This window comes from Aythya marila, assembly GCF_965140915.1.
Source record: "Aythya marila genome assembly, chromosome: 5".
NCBI classification, from domain to species: domain Eukaryota; kingdom Metazoa; phylum Chordata; class Aves; order Anseriformes; family Anatidae; genus Aythya; species Aythya marila.
Genome location: NC_139046.1, coordinates 5988059 through 6005681, shown reverse-complemented (window position 1 = coordinate 6005681; position 17623 = coordinate 5988059). Strand labels below are relative to the sequence as shown.

The 17623-nt window shown below is 56.3% G+C and overlaps 1 protein-coding gene across 1 annotated transcript; it reads left to right on the top strand.

Moving 5' to 3' along the window:
* Nucleotides 1-10857: 10857 nt before the first annotated feature.
* SIX1 (SIX homeobox 1) lies at nt 10858-14218 on the top strand. The gene is made up of 2 exons (XM_082762243.1): nt 10858-11628; nt 12636-14218. Exons 1-2 carry the CDS (start codon nt 11069-11071, stop codon nt 12922-12924), a joined length of 849 nt encoding a protein of 282 aa, XP_082618369.1. The 5' UTR covers nt 10858-11068; the 3' UTR covers nt 12925-14218.
* The last annotated feature ends 3405 nt before the right edge of the window (nt 14219-17623 follow it).

Genomic DNA, 17623 nt, shown 5'->3' with positions numbered 1-17623 from the left:
CTTTGGCCAAAAACAGTAGTTTGAACCTGGCTGAAAGGGTAGCAATGTTTTTCTTCTGGCCCTGACTACAATGGGGATTGAAATCTTCCAAATGCTTATATTTTTTACAAAATAAGAGGGAGCAGGGATGGAAAGACGGATTATTCCGTATTTTCAGTCTGACTCTGAGGTGGTCTGAACTGTAGCTATCTCCCAAGCTGCTGTTAACCATTAGGAACCCAAACCCCAGTTCCAAAACACCTGGATTTCCATTTCCCCACCTGTACAAGGGAAGTCACAGCACTTCTCACCTTGAGGGGAGAGGCACAGCCAGGCTGCGACTCACCCAGCCGTGACAGCACAGCTCCAACGCTGCGGGTACGTCCTGCTGATGGAATAGGCGTGTTTTTTGGATAACACAACATTAGGATACCATTGAACTTGCTCCTCACATCGATAAATTCTCAAAATCGGCCTGGCTGCAGGAGGGGGTGGTAACAGTGCTCTGCCTCAGCTCTTCCAGCAGCCGCTTCCCATGGCAAATAAATTGCACTCGCACAGCACTGCCTGGAAAGTCTGCATGGTATGTGGCTTAATTTTCTTTTCCATAATATGAAATCCAATCTGAAATGCACAGATTAGTTTACTAATCGGTGCAAATCCTATTAATAGCCCTTACGCTGCTGCGCTCCCATTCACATTCGAACAAATCTGTTGTGTTTGGTTTGGTTTCCCCCCATGTCCGGCCAGACCGTCACCACCTGGTTGTGGTCGTGTCTTCACGAAATGGCTGGCCACAAATGGAAACTTCTGCTTTACGATCTTCTCTCGTAGTTTTCCTCCTGTCCCATGGTCCAACGTGCTCTGGATCAAAGCATTAGCTCTGTAAATCACCGCAGTGCCATCGAAGCTAAAGGGATTACGGGAAGGATCGCTCGGCTTTCGCGGGGAAGGGCAGAGCCTGGGCCCTCCTTCCCTGCAGCATCGCTGCCTTCCTCGCCAGCTGGGCCCCAGGCACCTTGCTCAGAACCGAGCTGTGCATGAACCACCTAATCCTTCTGTACCTCATGTCACTGTTACCCCAGTGTCCAAATGCTTTTTGTGTCCGCCAGTGGCAAAAGGACAGCACCACACCATTATTTTGGGTAATGGAAACCCTCACACCAGTGTTCTGCCTGCTGGAAGTGGTCTGTGGCCCTCAGGCCAGGGTGCTGGGTGATTGAAGAAGCCCATGACCCTCAGGCCAGGGTTCTGGCTGCTGGAAGTGGTCTGTGGCCCTCATGATAGCCTTCTGGCTAATGGAAGAGGCCCATGGCCCTCACACCAGGGCTCTGGCTGCTGGGAACAGCCTGTGGTGAGGGCCGGCCGGGCTGACCACCCTGGCCTTGCCTTGCACCTATGGTCTGCACGGCAATTTGGGCCCCTGAGGGCCTCACTGACAGCATTAAGGGTTTTTGGCCCCTCTCAGCCACCACCAAGCTGCCCCCACTCCCCTTCCAGGCATGGGGAGATTTTCTCTCGTCGCTGTAGAATCTGCTCAAGATACAGCTTCACCGCCTCATAGTTTCTCCTAAGTTGTTTTTAATGACCCGCATAATTCCTGCTGTTTTGCATGAAGATTAGCTCAGGAATTGTTTATAATTCCTCAGCGTAGTGGAAGAAACGTTTTAAAAGCGTTGCCCGCACAAGAATTTCTCCCCAAATTCTTCTTAGAAGGGGGTTGTGGTTGTTCCCTATGTTAAAGCCTGCCTGCGAAGCAGGCATTTGTCTTTGTATCTTCAATCTCTTTCTGTAGGTGCCTGTTGTGCCATGTTGTGTCTGTTAAAATGCCACGGAGGATAAAAAGAAAAAAAAAAAAAAAAAAAAAAAAAAAAGTGGAATTTTTAGAGGGAGCCGACCAGCCAAATACAATATGTGGCCAGACAGAATCAGAAGCGCTGGCTGCAGTACAAACCCAAGAGGCTTCAGACAAGCCAGCCCAGCCACAACGGTAACGGTTCACCAGCAGAAGGAATGCAGTAAACAAAATGGGGGGAAGCCCCCCGCGAGCCCCCTCCTTCATTCCTTTCCCCCAGAAAGCTGCCTGGCACGGCAGAGGCTAACCTCACGGAAAGTGGTGGCTTAGATGCTGAGGCAGCACAGGAGTGCCCTGTGTCAGTCCCTCTGCACATGCACTGCGCTCTTGTGAAATCAGTGAGGTTTTCCAGGCTGGCTGCAGCTTGCTGCAGCCTTTTTTTGCTTCTCGCAGCATGCACCACTGGTGCACAGGTACAGGGCCCTGTCCTGAGTGGTACCTCCGTGTCTCACGGTGATAAAACTCACTTTCAAATGAATTTTAAAAGGAGAATTTGAAATTGGCTGCCGTGTAAAGGACCACAAGTCCCACACCTTGGTACATCCCCGTCCTCTGTGCATAAATACCAGCAAGGTGCCAGCTCACCCCCCAAGCACAGCCCGCAGCTCCAGCATCCTGCTGAGGTTTGCAGACTTGGGAAGAAGCAATGGGGGTGCCAGCAGCTGCCGTGGCCACCTTGCCTTCACAGCCAGGATGCTTTGGAATGTGATTTGTACAAAAAAATAAAAATAAAAATAAAACCCAAACCCCAAATCTTTCACACTTCATCCTCCTGTTCAGCCAAGCAGCTCCTTCAGGGATCTGTCTGTTGCATTTAGTAATAAAGTTCTGCCATTGCCACCCCACCTCAAGAAGTGTAACAGCAGAGAGAAGGGCTTACAGATATGTTTTGGGAGACACTGGCATTGCCAAAATGCTTCAGAATTAAAGAGGCTTCAGCTGGTATGAAAAGAGATGAAAAAAAGGGGAAGAGAGAGAACTACAGCCATTGGATGGATGCTGGGATCTGGTCCACTTGTGGCATGAAGGATATTAAATGAAACGAAACCAAAACTCAGTGGAACTGAAATTTAATGAAACCAAGAGACAGCAGACCTCTCTATAATTAGCCTACAGGATTCACAGCCAGAAAATACCATAGGAGCCAAAAGCTTTTCACAGTAAGACTGGAAATATACATGTACTTGCATGGCCAGACGTATATGTATGTATAATATAACTGTGGTGTCTTGGGGCTGGAGAGGACTGACATCTCCATTCAGCCTTTTCCTCAACTCCAAGACAGGATCAAATGCATGGCGGTATTTTCTGACAGATGTTTGTCTAGACCTGTTTTTAAATGCGAATCTCCCACCTCCTCAGGCAGTTTATTCCAATGCTTCCTTTTCTTCTTCAGCTTTGTGCACACACACATGCACGCACGCACACACGTGTATCTGTCTCAGAAGGTGAGCTGGGCTGTCTCTGATGACTTGCACATCAAAAGGCTTGTAAAGTCATTTCTTGTGGCAAGATCTTTATTGTGAATGATGTATGAGCCCAAAAGATCCCATCTTGACCTGACTTTACAGGCTGAGCTTGGGGGACCAGCAGATGGGATAAGGGGGGCAAATGGGGAAGGAGGGGGAAATTCATTCCTTTCCTTATTAACTGGCCAGATTTGGTCTCCTGATAAGAGACCCACATGCTGCTTTTGTATACTCAGGTTTTAGACTCGAGCATTCAGTTCCTCCGATTTGGGTAAAATAAACACACTTTTGGCTTCTTCAGCAGCCACCTTGGAAGAGCTGCTGTCCTGTCAAACTCCGGGAACAAAAAGGACGGGTGAGGAAGGAGGCTGTGCATCTGGATGTGCAAATGGCCCGATGGAGAGCAGCACTTTTCCAGCACACCCTGGGTATCTATTACCCCGACTTTCGGACTGACAATGCACCAAATGTTTCAGTGCCTGGGGCCTTACAAAGCTGACTGGCTTTTTTAGCTGAAAGCACTAATGTAGAAAGGCAATTGGGGATTAATTATTTAATGCGATCCTCATTGGTAGAAAGCTTCTTACCCCTCCTGCATCTCGGCTACCATTATACATATGTTGCTTTCTTCAGACTACAGTGATTAGACAGCAGCAGAAAATTATGGCTAAATCCAGTCCCCTCTTACGACGAACTCCATTTAAATCTGCAGAATTGCACTCAAGTAAGTAAGAGCACAATTCAGCCCCATGCTATGAAAACGTCGGTCGTGACAAAACCCGTAGGCAGGTCTCAGCATCTCCATTTCTGAAAATCAGCTGGCTCATACCTCCGCTCCTGACACTCCCTTTGACAGGCAGTGGAAGACTATTCCTGTTTAAAAATTAAAATACGTGCAAGAAGCACTAGTATCAGTAGGAAATCAGGATGAGATCCCTTCAGTGCGGGTGCCCGGATGCCTTGCTGTGCGTGGCGGAGCCAAAAGAGCAGGCAGGAAGGTGAATTTCTGAATCTGCGCCGCACGCTGCTTCAGCTCCCGTTTCTCAGGGATCCTAAAGATAAGCATCTATTTCATTTGGAGTGTTTTTAGTGATGACCTGTGTAAAAGCAAACGTCCTTTTGAAGATTGCTGAGCAACAGCTGCATGCCAGAAACTCCCATTCAAGTTACTTTAAGAGCATAAGAATCAGGCCCTGTGTATTTAAAAACAAACGTTTGCAAACCAAGATGCTGCAGGAGGGCTGATAAGGGGCACGGACTTACGGTGTCAGCTGTCATGGATGGCAAAACAGTAACTTCCCCGCAGCCACTGCCTCTGAGATGTTCTGGACGAAGCCTTGACAGGATCCTACCAAAATTCAATGCAGTGAATTACGCCAGGCATTGATTTAACGTAAGGTGTGGTATATTCCCAAACACAAACGTATTAGTTTTGCTTTTTTCGTCTCTTCAGATGAAAGAAATACGACTGTACAGATGTGTTTTTCTAAAATCCAGTGCCATGAAACCTGAAATACCCCAGCAAGATTCAGGAGTGAGAAGTTTTAATCACCATGGAAGCGAGGCACTTTTGAAGGTCTATGAAATTATATACCCGGCTCTGAGAACGGTAAACTTATCCATCCGGACAGATCTGCTGATAAACAGATACAACTCATTTTCTCCTGGAAAGCTGCTTTATACGTTGCTTGAAAAAATAATCAGTCATGCAAGACAGGTTTATGCTGGGAAGAGAAAGGAGCAAAAAAAAAAATAACACAGTGCTCGAAGAGAAGGAAAAGGCGAGGCGGTACGAAAGTAACTGCTTGGTTTCAGCGGCTCCCTGCGAATTTAGGGGGCGGAAGAGAAAAGGGGCTGAGCATCTCTCAGGGCCAGACGGAGCGAGGCCGGCGACGACGGAGGCATATGGACGCCCACCCCGTGTGCAGACAGAGCGGGGACCCCCAGACCCGGCTTACGCAAGGTGACCTTTCCCCTCTCTAAAATTTCAAAGCTGGCGTTGCCGGCGCTGAACAGACTGCGTGCCATATGTAACGTGACCTCAGCTCCGCTCTGCCAAGCCACTGATGGCATCACTAATGAGAGGTGAAAGGTCCCTTTCTCGCAGCGCTCTCGGAAACCCACCGAGGCGGCGGGTGCGGGACGGGCCCCCCCGGGCTCCCAGATGCCCTCCCAAAATTGTGCCTGCGCCCAACCCCGCAGCCTGAGCTGTATCGGGCACGGTCCCCGGGCAGGGAAAATATTTGCTCAGTGCCCAGATGCAAAAAGTGCAGGTAAACAGAGCCATTTATGTAAATCTTGTACCCATTCTGCCCCGTGTGAACCCCGTGTGTACAGAACAGATTATGTGCTTTGCATCGCCCGGGCGGGGAATATGGGTTTGTGCTTTCAGACGGCCAAAAGGGAGGGGAGTGCGGGCCCGGGCAGCTGTAGGTGCCAGCAGGTAAATAAAGCACCCTGGGAGAGAGAAATACTGAGAAGGGATGGGTTTGCCCCCCCCCCCCCCCATCAAACTGCTGAGGCCCTTACGGGTGGGACTGGGGGTCCCAACGGCATGGGCATGCCCAGGTGACCCCAAAGGGAGCAGTGGGAAAAGTGGCAGTGCCCATCCAAATTGGCTTTTTTTTTTTTTTTTTTCAGTTTTCATTATTTTTCTTTCTGCAGGATATTTTTTTTTTTTTGCATTTTTTTAAATATTTTTTCACCTTTTTTTTTTTTTTTTTTTTTTTGCATATTTTTACGTTTCTTGCACAAAAAATATTGTCATGTCTTGCAGAAAGAAAGAAAGAAAAAAGAAGCCACATACCTCTTTCGGGCAAGTACTGAATTTTTGCTTTTTCTTCTCACCATTTCCCCAGCGCCCCCCTGCCCCCAGCCACCCCATCAGCAATGCCTGCTCAGGGCTCACCTCTCCCAAGCACCCAGCTCCTTGCCCCGGACACGCGTGGGGTGACCCAGACACGTGCACGAGTGGGTGGCTCTGCGTGGAGACACGCGTGGGGTGCGCACACGGGTGGGGATGGGGTGCGTGCACAAGGTGTGCGTGTGCCCCAGTGGGTGTGTGCACACGGGTGTGCAAAGTGCACATGCGAGGAGCTCTGCCCACACGCACACGGCTGCAGGTGCACCCGTTCGTGGGTGCACACGGGTGGACAGTGGGGGCGTGCAGGTGGGAGGCGTGGGTGGCTCAGGGGGGACACCCAGAGCTTTCCGTGGGGCAAATTGGGGGCTCCTTCCCAGGGCTGGGTACCCGGGGCTTGTGCCAGACACGTCCCCACGGCCACGCGTGTCGCGGTGCGGGAGGTGCGGGGCGGCTTCGGCGCAGCGGAGGAGTTAAACCCCGCCGCTGTCCTTGGGTTTTAGGAAACTGCTCATCCAATTCGGTTCCAGATTATTCAGGGGCAGGCTGACTCGCTCGCTCCCCACACCAGCCCAAACATCTTGAAGTAATCAGCAGCTGAGAACGGAGACGTCCCCCTGGCATCTCAGGTTAAAGAAGGAGGTCCAGGAAAATGTGGTAGAGCCATTACAAGAAACCTGAGATGCATTCATCAGAGACTCCAATTGCCATCGCATTAGGATTGATTAGAGACCAGCAGTACCGTAATGACCCGGAAAGAGGGGCATACGGGGATTATTAATATCAGACTTAAAGAAAAAAAAAAAAAAAAAAAAAAAGAAAAAAAAAAAAAAAGGAGGAGAAAAAAAAAAGAAGGGAGGAGGAAGGAGAAGAAAAGAAATCGCATTGCAGGGCTGCTGCTGCTGCTGCTCGTATACAAACTTACCTGGGGAGTGCGGGCACCGGAGAGCCACCCGGGCGGCCACCTCGCTGCTGGGGGAACAAGCGGGTGGCACAGGAGCCTGGGGCCCCCCAAAATCGCCCGAGGGGGTGCAGGCTGCGGGGGGCGGCTCGGGGAAGGGGTCCCCGCGCCCCCGGGCCGGCGGCAGCAAGGACAAGTTAAGGAGGCTCCGAGAGGAGCAAGGAGACCTCGGCGGCTCGTCTCCTTCTCGGTTCCCTGCGCCAAAACAAATCAGCCCCTCCTGGTCTGGGTTTAAATGCAGCTCACTGGATAATTAACTCCATCTTTCCAGCCCTGCTTTAACTGTTTATTTAGTGTCACCCCGTATTACCATCACTAGCACTTTCCTCTGAACAGGAGGAGCTGGAGGGTTTCACCTCCCAAAAGGAAATTCTTCCTAGCTTAAAAAGAATCAGCATCCCGGAGGTACACGAGCGAGCAAAAAGGGGCTGCGGGGGGGGTCCCAGGACGGGGAGGGGGGACGGGAACACCGGGTCCGGGTCAACCCACGGAGAAAAAACCCACTCGTGGCCACCTCCCGTCCTGCGGACAGCGTGCCGGTAAGTGCGCGGAGAAAGGGCCCGCTGCGCCCCGCTTGCGCGCTGCTTGCGCCCCGCTTGCGCCCTCCGCGGGGTCCCGGCTGGGCCGGGCCGGGCCGGAGCCGGGTCCCCGTCCCCTCCCCGGGGTCCCCTCCCCGAGGTCCCCTTCCCTCGGCCCCCGGCGTTGTTTTTACAGGTGTCCGGAGGGCGATTTACCAACACGTAATTAAAGGTTGCGCCGGTTTGCAGGCGCTCGGGGCCAAAGGCTCCTGCGAGACAAGAGGGATGCATATGGAGAGGGGCTTGTCCCTCCCTCATTAAAAAAAATAGAATAATAAAGGGGGAGAGAGGGAGAGAAAGCAAATACAAATCCTTTATTGTTTAGAAATACGCCAAGGAAGCTGGCTGTCTCCCCTGCGCCTCGCATTCGGCAGGGAAGGCAACACGGATCCGGTATCACGTTGCAGATTCTCACTGAAGATAACGAAATGTGATCTATTTTTCAGAACAGCAAGTGGATGGGAAAGGAGCCCTCTACAACACAAACCTCATTGACTAATGGGCCGGTTTTGGGTTTCGCCTTCGAAAGGTTCGGAAATGGGCAGCGTTGTGTTACTGCCCTGCCGGCTCCCAGCCTCCGAGGCAGCACACGGCTTATTAGCACCGCCGAGACGCGGCTCCGAGGAGGGGGGAAAAAAAAAAAAAAAAAAAAAAAAAGCGCTCCCGCTTTTATTTCGTCGCGATGCTTCCTTCCCCAGGCCCCCACACTTCGAGACGAAAACAAAACAAAAAAAATGAGAAAGCAACAAAATTGAATTTCTTTTAGGAAGAGGGTTATTTCTAAGGGGAGAGGGGACGCGCGTTCTGCCTGTTTTCTCCATTGTTTTGCTGTTTGTTTTTCCGGCGAAATCGATGAAAAGCCGCCGAGTGCCTTTGCACGAGCCCCGTCTTCCCCCCCAGTTCCTCGCCGCATCGAAAAATCACGAAAAATAGGAAAATTTCCAGCGCAAACACCGCGGATCCGCGCCCCGGCGGCGGCGGAGGCAAAGCCGGCGGGGAGAGGCTCCGGAGGCTGCAAAGCCCGGGCTGTGCCCAGCCTGCGGGCTGCTGCCCCTCGCCTCCCGAGAAATAAAGGGGCTGGCGGCTCCTCCGAGCCGCCTCGTTGTTGTTTGGGTGTTTGCACCCACTTCTGTTTTATTTCTTCATTTTTTTTCATTATTACTGTTTTTATTTTTTTGCGGCTCGAAACCGTTTCTGCGTGATTTTGAAGCGGGGTGAATGGCACGGCGTGCTGCGCGAATCCGTGCCATTTTACCCCATTCCCGTGGTTTAAAGCGAAAGGTTTCCATTTTTAGGAAAAAAAAAAAAAAAAAAAAAAAAACAAGCCCTGCGATAATTAACATCCCCCACGAGCGGCTCTGGGCTGAGCACTCAGCCCCCAGGTGGAGCCCACCAGCGGACCGCCGCCGGCCCCTCCTCGGGCCAGTTTCGGGGAGCCTGGAGGAATTAAACCTCCCTCCCCAAAATCTCGGGGAAGCCTCTCTCCGGCCGCCAAGGGACTTTTTGCTTCTTCCCAGCCACCGCGGTGTTTATTTTGGTCGGCCTTTTAAAGGAAAGAGAGGAGAAAGGCGAGTGGGAATAGAAACCAAGCTAGGGGCTTCCCCAGCCTCTTTTTTTGCGTTTTCCTCACCCTCAGCCCGAGGGTACGAACCCGTGGCTCGGCTCTTTCCTATTTTATTCGAGACTAGTGATAAAAATAAAGGGAAATAAGGCAAAAGGAGGGCGCGGAGCCCGTCCCCGGGGTCGCAGCTGGACATGGCACCGCTCGTCCAGGAAGCGGCCGCGGGAGGCTGCGAGCCCATGCGCTGTAATTCTGCGCACTTGCTCCAGACTTTAGGGTATTAGTTGATTTTAGAGCCGGGTTTTAAGGCTCCGTTCCGGTCCCCACACAGCTGCCTTGTCAATAAGGATCTGTTCCAAGCAGACATTCCTTCTGGGAGGACATTGCAGCTCTTTAAGACTTCATCTGAAACATCATAAGTACTAAAATAAAATGGCAAGGGAAAATTACCAGACACATGCTCATGGGCACTGCGCAGACGGGGTGGCAGGGGCTTATTTTAAACGGCCCCGAGACGCGAAATACACGGGGAAAACAAGCTCCGGGGCTTGGAGAAAATATCTTAGGGCACGGGCCTTTCCCCTGCACGGCCAGGAGGGTGGAGAGGTCCCGGGGGTCCCCCTGGATAGGGACAGGGACAGAGGCAAACTGCGGCCCCAAACTGCTCTTAAAAGCGAATAAATGAAGCCGGAGCGCTTCAAACCGAAGAAATCAGCCCGGCTTTAGCGGGGACAATCTGGTTTTAAAGAGCCCCGTGAAGCGGTTCCTTATCCAGAAGCGGTCTGAAGTGTGCTTAAAACGCCGCAGATCGCGGAGAAATAGGGGCAGGAGGACCCCCCCCTCCCCACCGCTCCCCTGCCCTTATCTCAGCGCATTGTCCTCCTCTCCCAACCCGTCCCGGCTCCTGACAATAGCTTATCTTTGTTTAGGGAGCCTAATTGTTTTCTAATTTTTCCTAAATAATTGCTTTGGAGCGAGGTGTGCAAATGAGGATTAGGGTAATTAAAGCGCCGCCGGTCGGTGCAGTTTGCGCTCCCGCTTTGCCCGAGGGGGGGTGCGGGCAGGGGCTGCTCTCTCCGGACCCCCCCGGACTCTTATGGGTAAAACTGGGGGGGCAAAGGGTGGGTAAAAGGACGGGATAAAAGGGGAGGGTAAAGGGGAAGGGGGTAAAAGGGGAAGGGATAAAAGGGGAGAGGGGTAAAAGGGGAGGGTGCGGCGCGGGGAGGTTCACTGCGCATTATTTATTCATCCCCGGCATTAAGGTAATTAAAGACGGGCTGGATGCACGGGGACGGCGAGCGGGCGAGGAGGAGGAAGGGAGGGGGGTGAAAAAAAAATAAATAAATAAAATAAAACGATCAAAATAAAGGGGAAGGAAGGCAGGAAAACCCAAGCTCCTTTTCCGAGGAGGGGGGGCTGAAATCCCCACCCCGCACCCGCGCAGAGGCGGCGGAGGGAAGCGCAGCCGGGGCCGCCAGGCTCCGCCCGCCCGTGCCGAGGCTCTGCCCGCCGGGCCGGGCTGGGCTGGGCCGGGCTGGGCCGTGCCGGGCCGTGCCGTGCCGGGGGCCGAGCCGCGGGCGCCCAATCAGCGCGGCGCGGGGGCTCGGGCGCTTTAAGCGCGGCGGCGGCGGAGCGGGGACAAAGTCCCCCCGGCACCGCACCGAGCATCCCCGCTCCGGGGACCGGGCCGGGATCGGTAACCGGGACCCCCCCCACACACACTTTTCTTTCCTTCTTTCCTTCCTTCCTCTACCGTCTGCCCTTCGCAGCCCCTCCGGCCGTGCCACCGCCGCCCAGCCCCGGCCATGTCGATGCTGCCGTCGTTTGGGTTCACGCAGGAGCAGGTCGCCTGCGTGTGCGAGGTGCTGCAGCAAGGGGGGAACCTGGAGAGGCTGGGCCGGTTCCTGTGGTCCCTGCCGGCCTGCGACCACCTGCACAAGAACGAGAGCGTCCTCAAGGCCAAGGCGGTGGTGGCTTTCCACCGGGGCAACTTTCGCGAGCTCTACAAGATCCTGGAGAGCCACCAGTTCTCGCCCCACAACCACCCCAAGCTGCAGCAGCTCTGGCTCAAGGCGCACTACGTGGAAGCCGAGAAGCTGCGGGGCAGACCCCTGGGAGCCGTGGGCAAGTACCGAGTCCGCCGAAAATTCCCCTTGCCCCGCACCATTTGGGACGGCGAGGAGACCAGCTACTGCTTCAAGGAGAAGTCCCGGGGCGTGCTGCGGGAGTGGTACGCGCACAACCCCTACCCCTCTCCGCGGGAGAAGCGGGAGCTGGCCGAAGCCACCGGCCTCACCACCACCCAGGTCAGCAACTGGTTCAAGAACCGGAGGCAGCGGGACCGAGCGGCCGAAGCGAAGGAAAGGTACTTGAGACCCCCCCCGCGCCCCCGGCCCTCCCCGCTCCCGGCCCTACGGAGGCGGCCGCCGATCGCTGCCCGGCTCCCGGCGCCCCCGGCCGGGCCTGGGGCTGGGAGAGGAGCCCGCGACCCCCCTCACCCCCGACCCTCTTCACCCCCTGCCCCCCTCACCCCCGATCCCTCTCTCTCACAGCCCCCTCGCCCTTTTTGCAGCCCCCCCCCCCCGCAGCCGCGCTGCTTCCCCCCTGCAAGCCATTCGGCTCCAGCAGCCGGCTGGAGCTGGGGATCCCGCATCCCCCCCCCCCACCCAAGGGATTAGGGGGGGCTGCAAGCCGGTTCCCACCCGGCCCCGGTGCCGATCCCACCTGCCCGGGGGGCAGCGAGCCCCTCGGCCGCCTCCCCAGGCCGCCCCCGCCTTTGTTCGGTGCCTTCCGCCCCCACCCGCCCGGGGTGGCCTCGGTGCGAGGCGGTGGCTCGGCTCGGCACGGCTCGGCACGGCTCGGGCTGGAGGCCGCCGGCACGGCCAAAAAGGGGGGAAGGCTCGGGGCCGGTTCTCATCGCCCCCCGGCTTTGGGGCGGCCGCCGGCGGCCCTAAAGAGGCCCGGGGAGGAAATAGGGCCGGCCGGCCCCTCCGAGCCTTCCCGGGCCGCGGGGCCGCGCTTCGATTTTTGTAATGAAAAAGACGGGGAAATAATAATAAAAAAAAGCTCGGGAACCCCAACTCCTCCTCCCCACCTAACTCACCGGGCTCTCGGGGGTATGCGGGGCAGCTGTCTTACCAGGGGGGCAGCTGCGGGGCCGCTCCGTTAGGAAAATACGAGGCGCTCGCTTGCTTGTTTCTTTTCTTTCTTTTTTTTTTTTTTTTTTTTTTCCTTCTTTCTTTCTATTTTTTTTTTTTGTTTGCTTGTTTGTTTTACCGGGGGCGGCCGCGGGGCCCCGTCGGGGCTGGCATCCCGGCTTTCTCCCCCCTTTTTCCCCCGGTAACTTCCCCGCTCTGCTTGTGCCCTCCGCAGGGAGAACACGGAGAACTCCAACGCCGCCACCAACAAACCCAACCAGCTCTCGCCCCTGGACGGGAGCAAACCCCTCCTGTCCAGCTCCGAGGAAGAGTTTTCTCCGCCGCAGAGCCCCGATCAGAACTCGGTCCTGCTCTTGCAGGGGAACCTCGGGCACGCCAGGAGCTCCAGCTACCCCCTGAGCGGCTTGGCCGCCCCCCAGAGCGCTCACAGCCTGCCGGGCCACCAGCTCCAGGACTCGCTGCTGGGACCCCTCACGTCCAGCCTGGTGGACCTGGGCTCCTAAAGGGCCGCCACGGGACAGGAGGCTTTGCCCGGGGACACGGACTCTCGGTCGTACTCAGCGGACAGCCTCCGGTTTCGCAGCTCGCCCTCTTAACGTGACTCTCGGCTCTTTTCACTCGACCCCACATCGGTCCAGTTCTCCCCCCTCCCCAGCGTCTCCCACTATCATCATTATTGTTATTTTATTATTATTATTAATTTTTTTTCCACGTAGCCAAACGCAGAGAGCAGCAGAAACCCGCGTCCCTTCGAGTTCAAACGAGCTGGTCCCAGCGGGAATTACAAAAAAATATATATTAAAAAAAAAAAAAAAAGCAGCTGGATCCGATTCCACCCGAATAAATCCCAGCCCCGCAGGCGTGCTGGGGCAGGGGCGGCCGGGGGCTTCCCGTCCTTATCCCTTGTCCCTGTCCCCGTCCCCGCGGAGCTCGCACGGAGGCAGAGGGAGCGGAGCGCTGTGCCCTAGCGGGAGGAGGGAGGGGAAGTTTCGTTTACATTTTTCATATTTAGCGTTACCAGGAAAGATTTCGATGTAGTTGAAATTTAAAAAGAGGAGAAAAAAAAAAAAAAAAAAGCAAAAAAAAAAGCAAAAAAAAAAAAGCTGCAGTATTAGAGTTTTACCAAGTGCCTATGTCTTAACGCGGCGGTGCGGGGCTAGCGAGTTCCCGTGGGCCCGTGCCCCCCGGGCATCCTTCTCCTCGGCGGGGCAATGCATCGACGTGGCTAAAAACGAGGAGAACAGAGCTAAGAATAACGCGAGGTGCCGGCCCTTTCCTCCTGAGCGAGTATTTTCTCGGGCTGCTCCGCCAGCCCCACGCTGCCTTCTCCTGTCCGTCCCCGCTCGCCGCCCTCCCGGTTCGGCTTGCGAGGAGCCCGCGGCCGAAGCTGTCTGTCTCGAGTATTTGTTCCCAGAACTAGCATGTGCTTTCAGGTTTCTTTTCTATTGTACCTAAAGAGGCTAAATTAAAACCGCGCTGATGGCAGAACTGCGAGGCTGCGCTCTTCTTTGCGGGGCTGAGCCCCCCGACGTGCCTCGGAGGCGCTGGGGGCTTGGGGGGAGCCTCTCTCCTTCCACGCAGCCCCTTTTTGCTTTGCAACCGAAGGATGGAGGGATGGAAGGAGGGCTCGGGGAGGGCACCCCGGGGTGCCTGGCCGTGGGGTGGGCTCCGTCGGAGCGCGGAGCCCGGCCGGGGGGAGCCGCTCGCCGCCCGCCCCGTCGGGGCCTCCGCCGCTGGCGGTGCCGAGCTCCCCCGTTAGCGTTTTGCATCATTAAATCCGTGTTTATTTAAGTCGCTGCCGTGTTTGTTCTCGAGGTCCCGGGCCGTGGAGAAATGTCACCCTCTGCAGGAGGGTCTTCCCAGCTCCGCCGTCCTCCCCGCAGCATCCCGGGGGCTCTTCGCAGCTCCCTCCGGTCCCCCGGCCCTGCCCGTGGTCCCGGGAGGACAAAAACCCTCGGGGCTCTCCCTGCTCCTTGCCGAGGCCCGGCACCGGCCGCCCCGTCGGGGAACCCAGCCCAGACCCCGCCCGGCTTCGTGCGCCCCCCCGAGCCTGGGTCCTGGGGGGGTGCGACACGGGCGGGACAGGGCGAGATCCTTGTCCCCACGGCAGGACGCGCTGTGGGTTGGGAAGGGCACGGCTGAGCCCCGATTTTCAGCGGGACAGTGGCCGGGAGCAGAGGGGAGCAGGGTGAAAGGCGCAAATCCTGCGCTTTGTGTTGGATTTATGCCCCGACGGGTCCTGGTGGGACGGGATGTGCGCCCAGGTCCTCGTCCCAAGGTCCCCCACCGCCCTTCCCAGGGGACCGATCCGCCAAGAAGCAGCGCAGCCTCCCCGTCCCCCCAAAAAAAGCCCCGCGGGCAGAACGTGGAGAGCCCACGGGGAAATGGGGGAGGCTTTTGGGGTGAGCAACCGCCGGGCTCTGCGCTCCGAGAACGGCTGAGCTCCAGCTCCTGTTTTTCCCAAGCCACGGGCTCGGTGGAGAGGAAAGATAAAAATTGCCCGGGGCTCCAGCCCGGTGCTGCGCAGCTTAGAGCGGGGACTCGCAAGCCGGAGGCTATTTTCAAAGCAAAGAGCGCAGAGACGCTTCCTGCGCGCAGGCATCGTCAGGGCTGGCTTCCAGAGGGGTGGCCGGGGGGGTCCTGCTCCCCCAAAGCCCCCCTCCCCATCTCGGTCCTGCTTCCAGGCCCGACGGCAGCCGAGCGGGGCCGCGCAAAGAGCGCGCAAGCAGCGCGCACGCTGCGCCCCCGGCCGCAGAGCCCTGCCCGCGCCCCGAGCCTCCGCTTCCCTTGGCAGGGAGAGGGATGAGGCTGCAAACGGGCGGGCGGTGGCCGGCGGAGGGGGAAGGAGGGATGGAGGGAGGGAGGGATGGAGGATGCTGAGGGAAGCCCCTGGAAGAGGAGGGAGGGGAGGCCGGCGGGCAGGTGGGAGCGGGGACACCCTGGAGCGGAGCCAGGCGCAGGTCGCTCGGCTCTCCTCGGGGCAGGCTTGACCTCGCAGCAAGCTTTTCACAGCAAAGGCAGCCTGGGGAGGCAGCCCCCGGGTCGGTTCTCACCTCCCTCCGCTGTATTTTCATCGGCAGGAAGGAGTTAATCCCCCCTCCCTCCCCGCTCCCCCCTCCTCCTTCCCCCTCCCCAGGACAGATTTCACACTGTGTCCAGGTCAGCCAAAAAGGGGAGGAAATGGAGAACAGCAGAATGATTAATTCTACCTGCTTTTCCCATGAGTGATCACCTGCTTTCGGGGTCATGAATAGCAGGTAGCTCTCCCCGTCTCCAGCTCTGAGAGGCTCATTTGTTTGGTGACAGCTGAGTGACAAGACCTGAAATCTGAGCCCTCAACTTTGCCTGATGTGTGGATAAAACCCTGGATGTTCCCTCAAACATTTCAGGAAATGAAAGTTGTAACGCGATCCCTTGTGCGCCCACATCTCCCCCAGCAACACACAAAAGCTCAAAGGAACCTTCTCGGATTAAATTCAGCCTGGAGAGGATGGAAGGAAAATGGAGAGCAGGCTGAGAAAGCTGGAGCTGGCAGGCTTTTCTTCGGCACTTATTGGAAATGTCTGTCCAAAGCAGGGATTTAGAAAGGTCACCTCTACCGTAAGCGCCTCGTCCCCCCGCGGAGCGGGACTGGCAGCCCGCTTCTCCCCAGCCCACCTCCGCCTGAGAAGTGCTGGGGGTTTCGCTGAGATTCCCCGAGCAGGAAATTCGGTGCAGGAAAACAAACGCTGGGCAGGAAAGCCAGCCCCCTCCTCTCTCCTCGTTCCATTTCCTGGGTCACGTTCAGCGAGCGCTGTCCCGTGGCAGCGCACACGAGCCGCACGCCTGCTCTGCCCCTGCCCTGCTGCCAGCTCCTGCCCGGCTCCTCGCCCCCAGCCCCATCCCCGTCCCAAAAGAGGGGCAGGAATGGCCACAGGCGAGCAGATCCCCGTGAGGCCCACGGCACAATCTCATATCCGACATGATTTCAAGGCACCAATTTGAGGCCCTGCTACCAAACCTCCCCACCTCGCTGCAGCGCGTGGGTGGCAGGGCTTGGTGCTTGCCGTCCTTGCAGCCCCACGTCCGGGCAGCCAGACAGGGCCAAGGCATCCAGAGTGCCTTCCCCAGGCAGCGGGGTTTTATTGTGCTGCCTGTCACCCAGCAGCCAGTCCTCGCTTGCTCCCTTATCCGGCCCGAAGATAAAGTCCCATTTAACAGTTGTTTAACTGTTACTGAAGAGCTTAGGGCTCTGCGGGCCTGTAAAGAAAACTTGGCACTTGCAGCACGATAACGCTTCACCTTTGCACTTTCCTCTTGCTCCTGCTTCCCCGCAGCGAGCACGGAGTGGAGACCAGGTGGGAAGCCTCACGGGCTGCCTGCTGCCCCCCTGCTCCCGGGGGGTTTGCAGCCAGGGAAGAGCTGGAGCTGCTCGAGTTATCCCCGCACACGCTGCCCTCGGGGAGCCCCTGAGCCTGACCGCTGCAGCTGGGCGTTGTTAACAGCAGGAGCAGTGAAGGAGCAGACACTGCAAGGTTTATCCAACTGGGATGTACAAATCCATCTCCATTTTGCTGTTCCTACTGGGGCCAAACCTGTCGGGATCCTGGAGGGCTCCGGGTGCTGTGCGAGCAGAGCGGAGGGGGCAGAGGCTGCACCTGCAGGGGCTTTGGTTCATCCTGAATGTGCAGAGGGACCCGTCACGCTGTCATCTGTCCCACCTTGACATGGACACGGTGTGAAACATGGAAGCTGAGCAGACCTGGGTTTAACCAAAGAGGGAGGGAGCACACTGCCAGGCTGCCTATGGATCAGCCACCAGCCTCATGGCTCTGCCTGGAAGGCAGGGACACGGCTGCACCTCCCCGGCTCACCTCTCTCTTTGTCGGTGCCTTGGTGCAGGAACGTTTCCTCACCCTGGCCCTACACGGAGGCTGAACTTTCCCCAAAGCATATAATCCCAATCCTAATAATAAGGTTAAAGAGACGGATTTAGTTCAATTACAGTTTCCTGTTTTCACTTGTCTGCAGCTCCCAGAAAGCGTCCCCATGGGCAGAGGCTCCTTCCCGTGCCCACAGCAGCTTTTTACCTACAGCTCAGTTCTGCAGGGCGCTGGGCTGTAGGTAAATCCCCACATTTGGTTTCCTCAGGAGGGAAGAAAAAGGGGAAAATGCACCTTTTCTGGCTTTGGGATGGAAAAGCTTGTAAAGCCAGTAGTTGGA